The following is a 21,141-nucleotide window of genomic DNA, read 5'->3' on the forward strand; positions in this document are numbered from 1 at the left end:
CCAAAGTGTCAACTCTAATTATGATACCACATCTTTGAAGAGGAACATGAACCTTCTGATTTGGCTGAGTGCTACTGAAAAACCGCTAGCGGTCTGCAACAGACTATTCAATCTTAAATAAACATGCTTGTACCAGGTGGAACAGTCTTTCTGCGAATCAAGATTCATTACTTTTGTGATAAGTGAAAGTCCATTCGATGTGGCACTGGCACCTTGTGTGCACTTGGTGAGTGAGTCTGGGACTTCCCATATTCCAATGTGTAAATTTGAGATAAATCCCTTTGTATTTCTTTGTTACAATGTTATTGGCTAACAATCCACAAATATGCCCCTGAAGTCTTGTCCTAAACACTGCGCACCTATTTATGAATAACTATGTGTGAATAACTATGTGTGAATAAATGTGTGTGAATAAATATGTGTTTATGTATGTGTGTGTATATATGTGTGTGTGTATGTACAAATGTGTGTGTATATGTGTGTGTGTATATGTGTGTATATATGTGTATGTATAAAACATATTTAGATCTATAGATGTACATTGGTTCGCTATTGAGACAGACGGTAAATATGAAATGCCTCTGAGGGCGGTGGAGGCTGATCACTGGAGACTTTCAAGAGAGTTGGGTAGATCTCTTAAAGATAGAGGAGTGAAGGGATATGGGGAGAAGGCAGGAACAGGGTACTGATTGTGGATGATCAGCCGTGATCACAGTGAATGGCGGTGCTGACTCGAAGGGCCGAATGGCCTACTCCTGCACCTATTGTCTATGAGAACTTTTTCACCCAGAGTTGTGAATGTGTGGAAATCTCTGCCACAGAAGGCAGTAGAGGCCCATTCACTGGATGAATTTAAAAGAAAGTTAGATAGAGCTCTAGGGGCGAGCGGAATCAAGGGATATGGGGAGAAGGCAGACACGGGTTACTGATTGTGGATGATCAATAAAGAAAATTCAATTCAATTCGATCACAATGAATGGCGATGCTGGGCCAAATGGCCTCCTCCTGAATCTATTTTCTATGATTCTATTACAGTCGATAGCAACATCATGGATATCTCTACCACAGTTAGCAACATCATGGATATCTCTACCACAGTTATGTTCTGGTGATTTCATTTATTGTTTGTGATATCAATAGAAGAATTGTGGTTCTGTGATTATTGAGATACTGTACAATAGCAATAGTTTGGCTTATTATGGATGGTTCATATTAGGTATACCACACGACTATTACTCTGTCAGCGCTCTAGTATAAGCTGAGTGATTATTATATAGATGGGGGCAGAGGTTTTCATTTAGAGTTTATAATCTATGCTTTTGCTTCAATCTAGAAATCTTACAACCCCGTGTTTTCTTTCTGAAGACTTAAAGTCTTCAGCACAGTTGGTGGAGCTGCAGCCTCGAAGCTCCAGAAGCCCAGGTTCGATCCTGACCATGGATACGTCCTGTGTGGAGTTCTCCCTGTGACTGCATGGATTTCTTCCAGGTGCTCCGGTTTCCTCCCACTTCCCAAAGGCGTGCGGGTTTGTAGATTAACCAGTCGCTGTTAAATTTCCATGAATGTGGAGGGATTGGATAAGAAAGTGGGCTCATGTAGAACTAGTGTGAGCCGTGATTGATGGTCAGTGTGGACTTGGTGGGGCGGAGAAGTTATTTCCATATTGTATCTCTAAACTTGCTCTTTCTAATCAAGTACTTTTAGTCATCGGAGGAGATGTTAGGTGCAAATCCTTATCTGACCACTATGTGGCAGCAATGTATTTAGTTCAAAATTTAGGTCAATGTTCTGAAATAACTTTCCACTTGGCAAAATATGACCTTCAACTGAAGTTTAAACTACAGTTTTGATTTTAAAATGCCAGTGTGAACCATTTTGCAGTCGGCAGTGACGGTTTAAACTTTAGATAGACACAAAAAGGTCAAGTAACTCAGCGGGACAGGCAGCATTTCTGGAGAGAAAGAATGGGTGATGTTTAGGGTCGAGGCCCTTCTTCAGAACTGTCTGAAGTTACTCCAGCTTTTTGTGTCTATCTTCAGTTTAAACCAGCATCTGCAGTTCTTTCTTACACATTTAGACTTTAGATGTCGAAACGGGCCCTTTGGCCATCGAGTCCACGCCGACCAGCAAAAAATATCCTCCACATTAGTGACAATTTACAATTTTACTGAAGCTGTACAAACCTGTACATCTTTGGAATGTGGGAGACACAGGTGCACTTGGCGAAAGCCCACGTGGTTACGGGGAGGACGTACAAACTCCATCCCGTAGTCAGGATTGAACCTGGTTCTCTGGTGCTGTAAGGCTGCAACTCTATTGTTGCGACACCGTGCTGCCCAAAGATACCAGAGCTTTCTTCTACGATCTTTGGTGCTGCCCACTGTCACTCTTCTAGGTAAGTAGCAAACCCAAGCCGCCTGCTAATTAACAAAAGCCACGTAAAGATGCGACCTTTAGCAAAGTGGTGTGATTTCCAATGATTCTCTGACATCTCATGACAATGTCTGAAAACGGGCAATTGCATTGAAGATGTTCAAATTCTAACCACAATTTTTTTTAAATAAAATTCTTTAATTTTTTTAAATATTTAACTACTTATGTGGAAGTAATAAACATAAAGAACTTCTAGAGTGTGCGTGTTAAACTTGAAATGCAGAAGCTGGTATCAGCGTGTGCCTGCTTTCACAGGATTTTCCTTTTAAGTACTATTATTGAACTGTAACAATATAATATCCAAGTTCACTTCACACGAGACAAAGTTGGAATTTTGAAATTAGAGAGAAATATTGTGCCAAAAGGTTGTTAATCAATAATTATAGATTAGTTTTCCAATTAAAACTCCTCATTCATTAAAAATGCATTGTTTTATATGACTCGATTTAAACAAGAATAAACAGTTAAGACACTAGAAATAAAGAAATGAAATGCATTACATTTACAAAGAAATGTGAATCAATTGAAATTTGCCTATCTTTCTCTGGTATTCCTTATTCTAGTAAGTGGAGTTATATACCTGTGCCAGTTCTAAATTTTCACAGGATTAGCATGCTCATTTCGCAAGATAATTGCTATAAACCTGCAGAAATTTGCACTCTACCCTTTTAAACTCCTCGGATGTCCAGCATTGGTGCAAAGTAAACATGAGGATAGCCATCAGTTACATGGAGGTTTAAGACTAGGGCATTTGGACCCTCTGTTCAACAGTGAGCAAACATTTTTAGTTTTGTTGATAATAATTGTTCTCCGTTCTGAGAAACTGCCTGATTATAGGCAAACATTTTGGACCAGAGATCTCTGATGCATTTAAGCAGAGGTTATATTTTGTAGTTTTCCACTGTTTTGCTAATTTTTATGGGTTTTTTTAGTTTAGAGATACAGCACAGAAACAGGCCCTTCGGTCCACCGAGTCCACGCCGACCAGTGATCCCCTCACATCAACACTATCCCACACACACTGGGGACAATTTACTATTTTACCAAGCCAATTAACCTACAAACCTGTACGTGTTTGGAGTGTGGAAGGAAACTGGGGCACCCGGAGAAAACCCACACGGTCACGGGGAGGACGTACAAACTTATAACAGGATATAGTCAGGGTCGAACCCAGGTCCCTGCTGTGCCACCGTGCTGCCCAATCACACAGACAGCCAAAAAAGGGCCTTGGATCCTGCATCCTGTGAAAGCAGGAACACGCTGATACCAGCTTCTGCATTTCAAGTTTAACACGCACACTCTAGAAGTTGTCAGATTTCCTCCATTGTAACTCTGAGAACCTGTAGCTTGAGATTCTCACTGTTAATTGAAGACCAATGCCTGTCCTATTGATTTTCCTTTTAAGTACTATTATTGAACTGTAACAATATAATATCTGTTCAGAACTGCTTTAATTTGGCTTTAAAACTATATTTCTGGTAATATTTCTGTTTATACGATGGTATTGAACTTTTGTGGAGGAGATGTTATTAAAAAACAGTATTGTGATGTCCTTTTTAGTGTTTGTGTATGTATATATAATGTGTGCATTAGATAATGTGTGTGTGTGTATGTATAAATAAAAAATAAATAAAATGTGGTTTCTGATTGGTAAGTTACTCTCTCGGTCAGATCTTGAGTTTTGCCACACATTTCAAGCACTGGCAAAGCATTCCCTGTACATGGAGCTAATGGTGCAGAATAAAGGCAGAGAGATAAGGGATGAGGTCTGATCCAGCAAAGGAATAATTATTGAGAAATATGGACATAGGGCCAAGATGCTCAGTCCTTTGAACATGCACTGCCCGACAACATGATCATGGCTGATCTTTACCTCAACGTCATTATCCAGTCTTATCCCCACATTATTTGATTTTTTAAAATATCCAAAACGTGTTCAAAATGTATTCAGCTGTGGGGCTCCCCACAGCCCTCCCAATGTAGAGAAGTCTTAAGATTTACCACCCTTTTGAGTAAAGATATATCTCCTCATTTCAGTCCTATGTGGTCCACCTTCATTTTGAGAATGTGACCTTTAATTCTTGGCAACTAAGCCAGAGAAACAGCCTTCCTATGTTTGCACTAAGTGCTCAAAGAATTTTGTATGTTTCACCGAAGCCATCTCTCACTTTTCCTAAAGAATAGAAACCTCGTCTCCATTTTTGGCAGACTCATCATCCAAGAATGAGTCAAGTGACTTTACTGTATTCCCTTTGTAACAAATATATCTTTAAGGTAAAGAGAGAAATTGTATCAAGTATTCCAGATGTGGTTTCACTTAGGCATCTTATACTCTTGTACTCAAATCTGTTGCAATAAAGGTTGATTGGAAAAGTGATGGAGGGGAAGTTGGGAAAAACTCCTCCTGTGGGGTTAACACAAGGGGTTTATATTTCTGGAGATGGTCGTTCTACTTAAGATCACATTCCAAATTAATCATGTGTAATTGGCATGCCAAGTAATAATTATTATCAAATAATTCAATCAGATGCTCTGGTCCGCATACTTTCTTTGTTCGTGGAGAACATGGCATCAGTTAAAAAGATCTGGACCAGTTTGTTCAGGCCTTCTATGTCTGCACCTCGGGTGAAATAGTTGTTTTTGCATTAATCCAATCTTGTTTTTTTTTCTTTTTTTCTTTCTTGTTTTTAATGCACGTATGAATGTGTTCTTCAAAACCAGGTTGCATTAGGTCTTGATACTGTTCAAACTAAGAACATTGAGTTTGGGTCACAAATTGGCTGCTTTAGTTTTAAAAAGATTCTACTCAATTCAGCTTTTTTCCTTTTTGGTGCTCTAAGTTGTGCTTTTAATATAATGGATATTTACCATGGTAAGTGGTATCTCGGCAACCCTCGTTATCATTGTGCAAGCCAGTTTTAGTTCAGGTAATACGGCACGGAAACTGTCTTTGGCCCAACTCATTCATGCCAAACAAGTTGCCTCCCTGTGCTGGTCCCATTTGGCACATGTCCCTTTAAACCAAACCTATCCATGTTCCTGTTCAAATGTCTGTCAAAGTACTCTCCTCCAGCACGGCCTCTGTTACCTTGTTCCACATACCCACCATCCTCTGCCTACGGAAAGTTGCCCTTTGAGTCATCTTTTAAACCTTTCACCTTTAAACCTAGGCCCTTTAGTTTTCGACTCCCCTGTCCTGAGAAAAAAAGACTGTGACCATTCACCTTATCTATGCCCCTCATTTGATATGGCGCTGTAAGGTCGCTCTGCAGTTCCTATGTTACAGGGAAAAAAGCCCCAGCCTATCCAGTCTCTATTACGCAAGTCCTCCAATCCCAGTAACATCCTTGTGAAGCATTTTTGCATCCCCTCCACCGTAATGACATCCTATAGCTCAGCAATCAGGGGTACCACAATCTTCCAAGTGCAGTTTCACCAACTTTTTGAACAGTTGTGACAATTGATCTTATTGCTTCCATTCTATGTTCTTGCATTTCTAAATTGCTTAATGTCCAAACATTGAGGCAACAATAACATCTTTCTAGAATGAGAAAATGCTCTTAAAGCTAATAGTGAATACTTGGGGAACTTGGCCACTTAAATTATTTCTTAAAGATTACAATGGCACTGAATGGAAGTTGCTTATAAAGTATGTGATATTACAGTCATAGAAGTGAACTGAAGACCAGATTCTATAAACCCTGCTGGAATTATTATTTAACACATTTCTGAATATTATATTGTTTCACATTAGACTATTCCATAAAGAATAGATAGGGTGCTGAACTGTTAAGGGACTGTCCCACTTACACAATATTTTTCGGCGACTTGCCGGCACTGGTCTTGGTCGCAGCAGGTCGCCGTAAATTTTCAACATGTTGAAAATCCAGCAGCGACCAGAAAAATGTACGACTCTTTGGGCGACTACTCACGACCATACAGGCGACATGTCATGGGGCAACACCTGTTTGGTCGTGAATAGTCGCGCAAAGAGTCGTATCTTTTTCTGGTCGCTGCAGGATTTTTAACATATAGAAAATTTTCGGTGACATGCTGTGACTATGATGGGTGCCAGCCAGCAAGTCGCCGAAAAAATCAAAAAAGTGGGACAGGCCCTTTAGTGTTTTTGAATGAGATAATGAAGTTGCATTTATTTTATTCAAGTTCTCAAATGCTATTGTTTTTAAATAAACACACACAAGTTATTCCTGGTGTCCTGGCAAATATATTTTTTTTTCAGTAACCATCATTAAACACAGAATATCTGGCCATTATTATATTGCTATTTAGGGGGCTCACTGAATGCAAATTGGCTGCTGTGCTTCCAGCATTACAAGTGCCTTGACTTCAGAGTGTAAAGCATATGGGACATCAGAGCTTCAGAAATGTACTAAATGCACATCTTGCTTTTTTGGTTTCTGCTTTGTGCTCTCTCTGCACCCTCACTTTAGCAGTGCCTATAATCTTGAATGTGGAGAGATTTCCACAATGGAAGATTTATTTCTCCTCCAGCCTGACTGTTCACACAATTTGCTTTTCCACTGATGGTGGCTGGATTGACATGTTTACTTATGTCTTATTGTTAAACTTCCATTTCACAGCTGTTCATTGTAATAACCAGAATGGTGTGGATCATGCTGTTTGTACTGAAGATGTAAGCCTACAAGTACTTGGTGATCCAGAGGTCTTGAATTCAAATGATGAAAAGATTTTAAGAATTGTGGAATCAAATGACATTCCAAAGACTCTTCACGTGCCTGAAACCGAATCGGTGAAGGTAAGCGCAGTTGCAATTGGATGTATCGTTCAGTTTTCCGACATCTAACAAAACGCAACCATCTCAAAGAATGAGGCACCTAGCCATAAATATTATATGTAATCGGTCTTGTGCCATTCAATATTGACTAAAATGTAAGAATGCTGAATTAAAAAAATTACCATTATTCTTAAACTGGTAAATGAGGGTAATCTCTATGTTGTATTTACTAAAGAGAAGAAAGCAAAGGCCTAAGTGTGAATGTGTTACCAAGTATGGGAATAGTGAAGAGAATTGATGAGCTTTAAAATTTGCCGCGCCGATGGCAGTAATGTTATTTTCCCCAAAATTGGTGACGTTGTGGTTAGTGAGGAAGGTGGTCCCAGACTGCAGGAGGATATCAAGCTGGTTGAAACTGAGAAAATGTCAGGAGATGGAATTTAATCCTGACAAGTGTAAGGTCATAGGCAGCGAGTCAGACAGCATGCAAAGAGGCCCTTCAGCCCAACTCGTCCAGCCGACTAAGAAGTCCCATCTAAGTTAGTCCCACACCCGCGCTTGGCCCATGTCTCTTTAAACCTTTCTTATCCCTGTACCCATCTAATTGTCTTTTAAATGTTATAATAGTACCTGGCTTGACTATCTCCTTTGGCAGATCATTCCATTTACCCACCATCTTCCGAGTGGGGAAAAAAATAATTACCTATCTTGAACCTCATCTTAAACTGATATCCTCTGGTTTTTGATTTCCCCTATCCTGGGTAAAAGACTGCATTCACTATCTATTCCCCTCTTGATTTTATACATCGCTATAAGATTATCGCTCTCCCTCCTGTGCTCCAACAAATTAATTCTTAGCCAGCCTAAATTCTCCCTATTTCTCGGCCCCTCTAGTCCTGACAGCATCCTCTTAAATCTTCTTTGCATTCTTTCCGGCCTAAAGACATTCTCGTTATAGCAGGGTGACCAAAACTGAACACAATACTCCAAATGTGGCCTCGCCCACACCTTGTACAACCAACATAACATCCTAACTTCTATGCTCAAGACCTTTAACCATCCCCTCGCCAGGTCCTTTCCCTTGCAACCACAGGAGATGCAACACCTGTCCCTATACCTTCCCCCCCCCCCCTCTCCACAGAGTCTGAAGAAGGGTCTCGACCCAAAACATCACCCATTCTTTCTCTCCAGGAATGCTGTCTGTCTCACAGGTACTTCAGGATTTTGTGTCTACCACTAACTGATGTTGGTCAACGCACCAAATGCCTTCTTAACCAACATCGACCTGTGATACCACTCTCAGGAAGCTATTTACCTGCACTCCTAGATGCTCTGCTCCACATCACTCCCTATGGCCCTACCGTTCACTGTGAAGGTCCAGTCCTGGTTTAATTTCCCAAAAAATGCAACACCTCACACGTATCTGCATTAGAAACTCCATTCGCCATTCCTCAGCCTACTTGCCCAGTTGATCAAGAGCTGGTTGTAATTTTTGTTATATCTTCACTATCGATGATTCTACCTACTTTTGTATCATCTGCCAACTTGCTAATCGTGCTTTGTACATTCTCATCCAAACCATTGAGACAAGCAACAATGGAGCCAAGCACCAATCCCTGAGGCAAGTCACTTGTAACAGGCGTCCAGTCTGTAAAGCACCCTTCCACCACAGCCCGCTGCTTTCTTCTCGGAAGCCAATTCTGCATCCAGTTAGCTAGCTCTCCCTGGATCCCATGTGATCTGTCCTGGTAAGTTGATAACTTTTGGGAAGTTATTAGGGGGAGGTCTTGTGCAGTAAACGATAGAACACTAAGAAATGTGGATGCACAGAGACACCTATATATTTACCTGAAAGTGGCGACATGGGTTGATAGCATTGTGAAGAAGACAGATGGCACCCTCCCCATATAGGTTGTGACATGACATTACATGTTGGTGGGGCCACATTTAGAGAAATATGAAGAGAGACGCAAAAAGCTGGAGTAACTCAGTGGGTCAGGCAGCATCTCCAGAGAAAAGGAATAGATGATGTTTCTGGTTGCGATCCTTCTTCAGACTGAGAGTCAGGGGAAAGGGAAATGAGATATCGATGGTGATATAGAGAGACATAGAAAATATGAATGAAAGATATGCAAAAAAGGAACAATGATAAAGGAGACGGGCCATTGTTAACTGTGTGCAAGGTGAAAATGAGTTACAGACTACTCACTAGAGCCTCACTAGGCTGCCTGGATTGAAGGACTTTCATCATGGGGAAAGTCATTAGGGGTAGGACTTGTGCAGTAAATGTTAGAGCATCCACCCCTCGTAGGTTATGACATAACATTACATGTTGGTGAGGCCACATTTAGAGTATTGTTCAGTTATGGTCGCCGCACGAGAGAAAGAATGTGATTGCAGTGGAGAGGGTGCAGAAGAGGTTCACTAGGATGGTGACTTTCATCATGAGGAAAGATTGGACAGGTTGGATTTGTTTTCCCTGGAACAAAGGGGGTTAAGGGGTTACCTGAATAAAGTACGTAAGATTGTGATGCATAGATGGGGTGAATAGTCAAAAGTAAGTTAAGTGAATCAACAATTGGGCATAGGTTATAGCTGAGTGGAAGAAGTTTTAAAAGGAATCAGCAGGGTATGGTTTTTTAAATCTCCAAGAAGGGTTGACATTGGGAATGTGCTTCCAGAAGAGGTGGTGGAATCTAAACAATCACTACATTTGAGTAACATTAGATACTTAAATTTGCAGGGCAAAGGAGAAAATGGGCAAATAGGATTAGTATAGATGAGCAAAAAGGTCATTTGGAGGGGCACATTTCAGTACCCTACAACTGGCCCTATGACTCCGTTTAGTCAAGGTAGTTGGAAATTTATTTTTTCCAAAAGGGTGGGAGGTATACCAACATCGCATTTCAAGTTATGTGAAGAGCAGTGCATATTATATTCATTTAAGGGCATGATATCTTAAAAAAATAACTGGTCATCTGCCATGTGGACAATTTGTCAATTCAGATTTTCCGATTACAGGGGCTCCCAAGTTATGAATGACATGATTTATGGAAATCTAACTTTACTATGTTTAAGAAGGAACTGCAGATGCTGGAAAATCGAAGGTAGGCAAAAATGCTGGAGCACTGGGCAACGATTCGGGCCGAAACCCTTCAGTCTGAAGAAGGGTCTCGACCTGAAACGTTGCCTATTTCCTTCGCTCCATAGATGCTGCCTCACCCGCTGAGTTTCTCCAGCATTTTTGTCCACCTTTACTAGGCTTAAAACAAAGGGAAGAAGTTGAGTAACAATAAAATGTTTCACAGTATTCATTAATGATGCATAAATTATATATTATTAGTTCAAATATGGGCAATGATAGGGTGGTTACTCCATAAAAGGGGAGAATTCTAACTAGTGCGTGTAGAGCGATACAAAATGATTTGCCATAAAGCCATTCCTGAGATACAGAGAAATCGGCTGATGAGAAGGCACCTTTGTCTTCTGGGGACTGCTTGTATAGAAGCAGATCGCATCACATATGCTTGCCATTCTCTAAGTGTGGTAAAGGTTGTTCTGAATAGATAACATCCATGTCCATGGTTGGCCATTTGTTGATGATTGTTTGGTCAGGAGTGTTTAATTGATATATGTACTGGCAATGGGGCAATACATTTTTTATTTCCATTTTTAATGGGCCGTAAATGCAATTACACATAGATAAATATGTAATAAACATGATGAAATCTTTGAATTAATGGGTTGGACCCAGGGCAGGTTTAGTTTAGAGAGAGCATGGAAACGGTCTCTTCGACACACCGAGTCTGCACCGAACAGCGATCCGCGCACATTTACACTATCCTACGCACCAGGGACAATTTACATTTATACCAAGCCAATTAACCTACAAACCTGTATATCTTTGCGAGAAACCGAAGATTTCGTAGAAAACCCATGGAGAACGTCCAAACTACATACGGACAACACTCATGTCGGAATGAACTCTGGTCTCTGGCGCTGTAAGGCAGCAACTCTACCACTGTGCCACCCTTTCAGAGTTATGCCAGCCCAGGAACTTGAAGCTGTTGACTCTCTCCACCGCTGTCCCATTAATGAAGACTGGTTTGTGGATCTCGGGCTTTGCCCTCCAGAAGTCAATAATCAGCTCCTTGGTCTAGATACGGGTGAGTGCGATTCAGTCGGCAGATGAAATGCCAGAGTTGAAGAGGAGATGAGGATAAGGAAGGAAAAGGAGGAATAGAACTTAAAGCTGGAGGCAGGGGTATGGATGAAGGGTGGGGGATAAAATGGAAATGTGCGACTCTGGTATGGGCGATGTGTACGAAAAAAGCTGGGTGATGTGAAATGGTCTGAGAAATGTATGCTCTGAGAAAGGGTGGGTGCAAAGGAAATTGAGAGTGTATTGCTTGAAATTGAAGAATTGGATGTTCATGCCATTGGGCTGCAAGCTTCCCAAGCAGAATATGGGTGCTGTTCTTTCAGTTTTGTGTGGCTTCATTCGGGCAATGGAGACCCAGGACACAGAGGTCGATATGGGAAGGAAGCTAAAATGGTTAGCTACCAGGAGCTTCAGGAGGCTTTGGTGGACAGGTCAAGTGTACGGAGAAACTGTTGCCTAGTCTACACTTGATCTCATTGAGGTAAAGGAAGCCACGTTGAGATCGCTGAATGCTGTAGATGAGGTTGGAAAAGGTGCAACATGAACCTCCATCTAGAAGGACTGTTAAGGTCCCTGGATGGAAGTATGAGAGGTGGTGTGGGGACTGGGTTGGGGATATTTGCTATTAATTTTTGTCCATGTTTCCTGGGTATACATTGAGTATGTATGAGAGTTAGAAACCATTTCATATTTTACATGGTAGACAAATGTTTTACATGCATCCATTTGTGCACATACACTCATTGCAAGCTGATGATCACAATCTACTTGCTGTTGAAAATGGACAATAAATAGTGTAATCAGCAGCTATGGTTTCTAGCAGAAATCCTGGCTTGTGATAGGGAGTCACTTGCCACAAGAAACACACTATTTTAATGGCTAATTAAATTAAAGGGCCTGTCCCACTTGGCCGTCATTTGCGCGTCTCGTAGATGGCGCGCGAAGATTTTGTACATACCAAAATCCTGGGGAGCCGCGTGCGACCGCGCGTCACTGCCTATGTCACCACGCACCATGCGTGCATCCCATGCGTGTCACGACGCGCGCGTTGTGCATCGTGATGTGTAAATTATGTCGCGTAAATGACGGCCAAGTGGGACAGGCCCTTAAGGTGTCCTTGCTCTCTTGCACGATGCCACTGCCTACCTGTCTGTGGTTGTTGTGTGGGGAAGCAACAAATGGTAAACATGCTGAGCAGTAGGTGGTGAGATGATCATGTCATTGCCTGAAAATTGATGCAAATACATGCGGTTTAGAAGCCGACCTAATTTTCATGGAGGTTTGCAATTTCTCCGCCAATTTTCTCCATTCTCACCACAACCCCATGAACATTTTTCAGATTCTACCGCACACATAATAGGAGCAATTTACAGAGGGCAATAATCCTATCAACATAACTTTTGGGTGTGTGAGAAAGTGGTGCACTACAGGAAAACCCATGTGGGCATGAGGCATGTGTCAACTTCATACAGAATGCACTAGAGGTGAGGTTTGAACCTGGATTGCAGAAGATTATGTAATAGGCCTACCAGCTACACACATTTTCACTTTCATCCAGTGACGTTTTCCCCTTTATTCCCTTGACTTCATTTCTTCCATGACTCCTTAATGCCATAATTGGTCAATTGCTTCCTTGATATGAAGGTAATCGCACTCTCCTCTCCATAGCAATTTATCCCTTTGGAATAAAGCTCTGGTCTGGAAGTGAATGGTCCTGGCAAAACTCCAACTGAGCATTGATGTGCAGAGTAATTGTTTCAATTTTGTTCAAATGTATTTTCAGTAAGATAGACACAAAAAGCTGGAGCAACTCAGCGGGTCAGGCATCTCTGGAGAAAAGGAATGTGTGATGTTTTGGGTCGAGACCCTTCAGACAGAGTCGGGGAAAAGGAAACGAGCGATATAGACGGTGATACAGAGGGATATAGAACAAATGAATGAAATATATTTGTTGTCGAGTTAATAATGCGTTACACAGACAATGAAACTCGCCAGAACGACAGTGAAACTAGTACAACAACTTGGGTGGGGGTGGGACGGAGAGAGGGGTTGCAATGAGTTACTTGAAGTTAGATAAATCAATATTCATACTTCTGGGTTGTAAATCACCTGATTCTCCAATTTGCTTTTGGCCTCGCTGTGTCCACCCCATTGTGGACTGGTTCAAGTTAAATTTGGGATCATTATTGTCAGTAATGCTTTTCAGCACTTTGATTACATTTCATTTGGTTGGTAATTATCTGGAATTAATTGATTCCAAGTTTTGTGGATGGAACAATCTGGATAGTTTTCTCCATTGTCAGGTAAATTGAGACATAGACACAAAGCTGGAGTAACTCAGTGGGACAGGCAGCATCTCTGGAGAGAAGGAATGGGTGATGTTTTGGGAAATGTCTTCCATTCCTTCTCCCCAGAGATGCTGCCTGTCCTGCTTAGTTACTCCAGCTTTTTGTGTCTATCTTCGGTTTAAACTAGCATCTGCAGTTCCTCCTTGCACAAATTGAGGCATAATTTTATTTGACCAATTTGGGTAAAGATGTGGCTAATTCTCGAAGACAAACCTTCAGTACATATGGTTGAAGCTGACAAGGCCAGTATTGATTGCCAATCCCCAACCGGCAGCAAGAGGCCTGTCTCGAATGGCTCCAAGTGCAGAGACCGTGTGGACTTGGATAAGAAGGGTAGGCTAGTGTTGTAAGGGAGATGGTGTCTGGATACGTTGCACAACTTGCAGTTGCAGGGGGGCACACCAGGGAGCAGGAATGTTGAATGGGTGGGGAGGGCTCAGCAGACCAAGGAGTTGGGGGAGAGTGGTGCCTGTGGATAGAAACTGAGGAAGGGGAGGTGCAGGAAGGGGATGATGAAGAGGGGGAGATGGGACGTTGTAAGGATCCTTTTGGAACAGGTGGAGATGACAAAGGCATTGTGCTGAATGCTAAGATTAGTGGTATGTAAGGTGAGGCCCAAGGGAACTGTGATCTGTCTGGGGGAGTGGGGCGGGAGCAGATGTGTGGGAAATGGAGGCAATGTGAGTGAGGCTTCTGGCAACAGTTGAGAGGAAACCACATTTCTTGAAAATGGAGGACATTTTGGAAGTCCTAGAACAGAAAAGCTTTTCCTGAGAATGGAGGTGGCAGAGCCTGAGAGAAAGATGGTGGCATCTATGCAGGAGACGGTGGGAAGAGGTACAGAGTCGGTGGCGTTTGTAGTAGTATTCATGGTTAGATTGTGTCCGGAGAAGCAGAAAAGGGGAATTGTCGGAAATGTTGGGGTAGGTAGTTGGACTTTTCTTGGAGATGCCTGTTGCATGGCATATCTGTGACACAGATGTTACTTGCCATGTTATTTAATGTTACTTGCCACATCAAACTATGTCTAAATATCATCATGGTGTTGCTGCATGTAGGCACAGACTGCTCTATAATTTCTAAGCAATTGAATCCCAAAGCAGTACCCTTTGGTGTCAGTGCACCAGGTTTTGAATGTGACACTGGGGACCTGTGTAAACACACATTCAGAATTAAAAAAACTTTTCCTTCCCAGAAAATGGAACTCAAACTGATAACGTTTGAAAACCTAAGAATAAAAGGATCCATCATCACAAATTAAGGGCAGATTATGTGTTTATTCTCTGAGTGTTTTTGGTAAGACTGCTTTGCTAATATTAACAGGCGAAGTAACTGCTATGCTCCAGACATCACATTAATGATGAAAGGAAATTCTGTAGGCTATGATAACATTGCATTTGCAACTCTTTTGATGATCTTAATAATGGTACCTCTTATAGCAAAAGCAACCGTGCTATAATACATTTGTCTTGCATAATTAATTTGTCTCCCATAATAAATAACAAGAGTGCAATCAGTTTTAGTGAGTACTGAGGATGGAACGTTGATAACATAATTAATGTTTATGGTGGTTTGATTTGAAACCACATACTAAGTTTGTGATTGTTTGCTATGAATTTAAAAGTATCAGATCTAAAAGCCCATGAAGAGTCAATTACCATTTGCAAAAGCATCTTGCAAAAGACGCACTCTTCATTCAACTCGAGGTCTTCCCGCTGCACTGGATGGACCATACTACATCGACGGGCAAGGTTAAGGATAGAGTAAGAGGGGTCTGCCTTCCAATTGCGTGGTGCTTGGATGTGGTGGCCCTGGAGAGCTCCTGCTCCCCAGAACTGGAATATCTTGCAATGAAGTGTTGTCCCTACGACCTGCTGGGCAATTCACTCCGGTCATCCTGACAGCAGACTACATCCCACCCCAGGCTGGTGCTATGCTTGCACTTGAGGAAGTGTACACGGTCACCAATAACCTTGAAACAAGGTATCCGGACTCCTTGTCCACAATAGAGGTTGGCCAAGGAAAAAAAGAAAAGGGGTTGCCCCAGGAAAAGCTAGAGAAGAGGTGGCCAGACAGAAATGTCTGAGAGTGGGCTCAACTGGGGAGATCTCAAAAGAACTGCCAACAACCGAGTGAGGTGGAGGACATCTGTCAATGGCCTATGCTCCCTAGACGAGCAAAGGGCTTAAGAAGAAGAAGTAGACTCAGGCCAATCTCATGTGCCAAAGTACTTCCAGCACATCTCCTTCCCAACAAGAGGCTCAAGTAAACCTAGACCATTGCTGCACAAACATCTAAAAAAAACATTCTACAGACCACATGTTGGTCAATCTCATCACCCAACTGTGCTTCTGTTCCCTGCTTACAAGCAGAAACCGAAGCAGGAAGATCTGGTATAGGAAGTAGTGAGGCACTGTTCTATGGAAACAGATGACACCCTTTGAGTCTTTAGACTGGTCCATATTCAAGAACTCTGGCTAACCTAGAATAACATACCACATCTGTCACAGACTTGATCAGCAGGCGTGTGGGGGATGGTGCACCAAAGAAGATGATATGTGTATTCCCCAACCAGAAATCTCCGTTGAACTGCGACGTCCATTTCCAGGTGAAGTACCAGTCTGCAGCATTCCAGTCAAGTGATCTTGAGCAGTACAAGAAATCTGTTTACAACCTTCGCAGAGCCATTGAGGATCAAGCTGGAGTCTTGAACAAGTGCACGGATACACGTAGATTGTGGCAAGACTTGCAAGGTCTGAGGGGCTACAAAGTGGAGGTTGGCAGTATTGTTGGAAGCCATGGTTTCCTCCCTGATTAACTCAATGCATTCTATACCTGTGTGGAACAGAATGCCGGTGTAGGAATGTCACCCACCCCACTGGTCTATGGTGCACCTGTACCAATAGTTGCTGTGGCATATGTAAGATCGGCCTTCCTGAGAGTGAATCCATGGAAAGCAACTGGTCCGGATGGAGTCCCTGGCCGCATCTTCAGGACCACTGCTGATCAGCTGGCAGAGGTATTCATAAACATCTGAAACCCCTCGCTACTCAATTCTGAGGTTCCCACCTTTTTCAAGAAGACCACTGTCATCCCAGTGTCAAAGAAGAGTACGGTAATGTGCCTTAATGACTAGTTCAGTGGCTCTGACGTCCATCTTCATGAAGTCCTTCCAAGGACTGGTGATGGCGACAATACATGATGATAATTGAGCCAATTACAGTGTATAGATACACGATAAAGGGAATAATGTTTAGTGCAAGGTAAAGCCAGTAAAGTCCAGTAAAAGATAGTCCGAGGGTCACCAACTAGGTAGATAGTAGTTCAGGCTTCTCTCTAGTTGTGGTAGGATAATTCAGTTCCCTGATAACAGCTGGGAAGAAACTGTTCCTGAATCTGGAGGTGTGCGCTTTCACATTTCTAAACCTTTTGCCCGATGGCAGAGGGGAGAAGGAGTGGCTAGGATGTGACGCAACCTTGATTATGCTGGTGGCCTTACCGAGGCAGCGTGAGGTATGCTGGGTGATCTTGGCCCTAAACTCCTCTCTGGAACACCTAGACAACAAGGACTTATGAGACTCCTTGTCATCGACGAGAGCCATAATCTCACCCAAATGCATTTCCAAACCAGTGAGCATCGGTGAGAACAGCACCTTCACAATAATTGGTAATGCCTCCTTCACAATAATTGCCTAGCAAGGATGCCTTTTCAGTCCCTTACTGCACTTCCTATACACACGATGGTATGGCCAACTTTGGCTCTAACTCCATCTGCAAGTTTGCAGGTGGCCCCACTGGCGAGGGCCAGATCATGAACAATGATGAGACCGAGTGCAAGAAGGAGCTAGAGAACATAGTGATGTGGTGTCAGGACAATAACCTCTCTCTCAATGTCAGCAAGAGAAAGGAACTAGTTACCTATTCAGGATGCATGGTGGAGTACATGGAATCAATGGTGCAGACAAATGTAATAAAAACACAATGCAGAGGCTGGCTTACACCAAAGATAGACACAAAAAGCTGGAGTAACTCAGCGAGACGAGCAGCATCTCTGGAGAGAAGGAATGGGTGACATTCCGGGTCGAGACCCTTCAGACTGCCTAGGGATAAGGGAAATGAGACATATAGGCGATGTAGAGAGATAAATAACAATGAATAAAAGATATGCAAAAAAGTGACGATGATAAAGGAAATAGGCCGTTGTTAGCTGTTTGTAGTGCGACTTGGGTGGGGGTGGCTTATATCAAAGATGGACACAATGTTGGATTAATCCAGCGAGTTAGGCAGCATCTCTGGTGAAGATGAACAGGTGCTGTTTTAGGTCAGGACCCTTAACGTTGCATATCGACTTTCTCCTGAGTTGCTGCCTGTCCGGTTGAGTTACTCCAGCACTTCATGCCTATTAATAGTGCAGAGTGGAAACTGTTGAGAGCTTCAAGTTCGTGGGCATTAATACAAGAGACATTTATTTGTCACATGTACCAATTGGTACAGTGAAATGTGTTGTCACCATGCAGCCATACGAATAATAAAGAGCACAGAACACGATAGACTTTAACACAGACATCCCCACACAGCGGAATCAAAGTTTCCCACTGAGGGAAGGCTCTAAATTTCAGTCATCCTCCTCCGTTGTCTTCCATTGTTCACCAGTGGTCGGGGGGGGGGCTCCCGAACCCCTCGCAGTCGCTGCCATGGGCGGCCCGATGTTCAGGCTCTAATATTACGGAAGATCTGTTGTGGACCACCCGCACTGATGCGACAAGCAAAAAGGCACACCCACGCCTCCACTTCCTGAGGAGACTGAGTAAATTCTGTGCATTTCCAGTGACTTGTACAAACTTCTACAGATGCACCATGTCCCTATTCCTCCCTTATCACCTCCATCCAGGGACCCAGAAGTCTTTCCAGGTGAGGCAGAGGTTGACATGCACCTCCTGTAGACCTCATCTACTGCATCCAGTGTTCCCGAAGTGGCCTCCTGTACATCGGAGAGACCAAACAACTCGGCGACTGATTAGTTGAACATTTGGTGCTCAGTCTGCCGAGGCCTACTGGATCGCCCTGTTGTAAACCGTTTTAACTCCCCGTCCCATACTGACCTTTCTGTCCTGGGCCGCCTCCATTGCCAAGTGATCCCACACACAAACTAGTGGAACAGCACCTCATAATCCTCTTTGGTATCTTGCAAGCCAGCAGGATGAACATTAAATTTCCAATTTTAGGTAACCTCTATGCCACACCCACTTATTTGTACCCCCCCCCCCACCACCACCTTCCCCTACATTCCTTCCTTCGACTTCAAAATTCCTTACTCTTCAATCCTTTTGTCTCATCCCTTCTGTTTTTTCATTTCTCCCTCCCATAATATCTAAAGGGTCCCAGCCTGCAGGTCATGCTGCCTGACTCACTGAGTTACTCCAGCACTTTTTGTCTTTTTTTGTAAATCAGCATCTGCAATTCCTTGTTCCTAGATTTAAAAATATATGGTCAGGTTGCATCAGCTTGGTTTGGGAACAGTTCTGCCTTAAGGGGCTGTCCCACTGAGGCGATTTTCTTTCGGGACAGCCGGAAAATAGGTTGTCGCCACATGGTCGCTGGGTGACGCCTATATTGTCGTGAGTTGTCTCCTGAAGTGTCGTAACTTTCTTTCTTGTTGCCGCTGGATTTTGAAATGTTCAAAACCTTTCGGCGAAAGTGGGCTTGACATTGCCTATCTTTTCCTGTCGTAGGTTGTCGCCAGGGTGACGCCAGGTGACGTTGGTTATGGCCGGTGCTAGGTTAGATGAATTCCATTGGCGACAACCTACGTCATCCTACGTCAACCGGTGATAGGTACCGGAGACTGAATTGTCTTCAGTTGTTGCCGACAGGATCGTTGCTTGTCGTATCTTGTCGTGGGTGGACGTGGATTGCCTTCGGTTGTCATAGGTTGTCGACTGTGTGGTTGAAGTGTGTGTCGACTGTGTGGCTGATGTAGCTGTGGTCGTAGGTGTGGTCGTAGGTGGACGTCCCAAGTTACAAGAAATTATGTTGACATAGCTTGACGTCGACTAGGTGGTAGCTTGTCATAGACATTGTCGTAGGATGGGTCCAGAAAGCCGTTTTTTCGGCGTCCTGCTATGACTGTAACTGTCACCGGCAGTCGCCTAAAAAATCTCCCAAGTGGGACAGGCCCTTAAGACTCCAAGAAATTGCAGAGTTGTGGATGTAGCCCAGTCCATCACACAGGCCAGACCTCGGACCACTACTCCATCTACACTTCATGCTGCCTTGGAAAAGTAGCCAATCTAATCAAAGACTTGTCCTGCCCCAGTCATTCCTCCTCTTCCCTGCTCCTGTCTGGCAGGAGGTACAGAAGGCTGAAAGCATGCACTGCCAGACTCTGGAACAGATCCTTTCCCTCTGTTATCCAAATGGTCCTTCCAGAAGCTAGGGAACTGTTCGAATGCCCCTCTACCCAATTGTGGACATTTGACTTTGCCTGTGGAACTGATGTGCTACAATGCTGAGAATTATATTCTACACTCTATCTCCTCCTTTGCTCTATATATTGTACCTGAGTTTGACTTGATTGTATTAATGTATGGTGCAGCTGATCTCAAGGTTTCAAGGTCAGTTTATTGTCACATGTACCAGTTAAGGTACAATTAAATTTGTGTTACCATACAGCCATACTAAGTGAAAAGCGACAAGACACACAACCACATAAAAGTTAACATAAACATCCATCACAGTGGATTCCACATTCCCCACTGTGATGGAAGGCAAAAAAGTTCCATCTTCTTCATCTTGTTCTCCCGCGGTCGGGGCAATCAAAGCCCTCACAGCCGACGATCGAAGCCCCCGTCGGGGTGATCGAAACTCCTTCGTCGGGGCGGTTGAAACTCTCTGCGGAATGGAGCTCCCGAGTCGGCCTCTTCTTACCAGAGGGCGCGGGTTTCATGATGTTAAAGTCCACAGGCCCCGCGGTTGGAGCTTCGATCCCCGGCAAAGGGATCGCAAGCTCCACGATGTTAAAGTCCTGCAGACTCCCGTGGCTTGGAGTGCTCGTCGGCCTACAGGATGCATGATGCATATTCAAGACCAAATTTGAATACATGTGACCCTGAAGTTACAGCCATTTGGGTTATAGAAGTTCATCCTTGCAGAATTAACAAGCATTGCCCAGAAATTTGGAATACGAACTCTGAAGAAGGGCCTTGACCTAAAACGTCACCTTTCCATGTCCCAGAGATGCTGCCTACTCACCCGTGTTGCTCCAGCACTTTTGCTTTTGTGTTCTACCCAAGATTCCAGTTTCTTGGATCTTCATTCATAATGTCTTCAGAAAGTGTACACTAACCTCATCTGTAAACGGTGGACTGTCACTGGTTACACTAAGAACTTCGGTGGGGGTGGGTTTGCACTAGTATTGATGTTATTAATTTATTTAATTTAAA

At 43.1% G+C, this 21,141-nt stretch overlaps 1 protein-coding gene across 2 annotated transcripts in view; it reads left to right on the forward strand.

Annotated features, from left to right (window-relative positions):
- Positions 1 to 21,141, forward strand: part of samd12 (sterile alpha motif domain containing 12) — a 128,441-nt gene that overhangs the window by 38,661 nt on the left and 68,639 nt on the right. For both annotated transcript variants that reach the window (XM_033019205.1, XM_033019204.1), the window contains exon 2: positions 7,035 to 7,210. In XM_033019205.1, the coding sequence (XP_032875096.1) occupies positions 7,035 to 7,210 (176 nt within the window). The remainder of the gene's footprint in view (positions 1 to 7,034; positions 7,211 to 21,141) is intronic.

This window comes from Amblyraja radiata, chromosome 4 (genome assembly GCF_010909765.2).
Source record: "Amblyraja radiata isolate CabotCenter1 chromosome 4, sAmbRad1.1.pri, whole genome shotgun sequence".
NCBI classification, from domain to species: Eukaryota; Metazoa; Chordata; class Chondrichthyes; order Rajiformes; family Rajidae; genus Amblyraja; species Amblyraja radiata.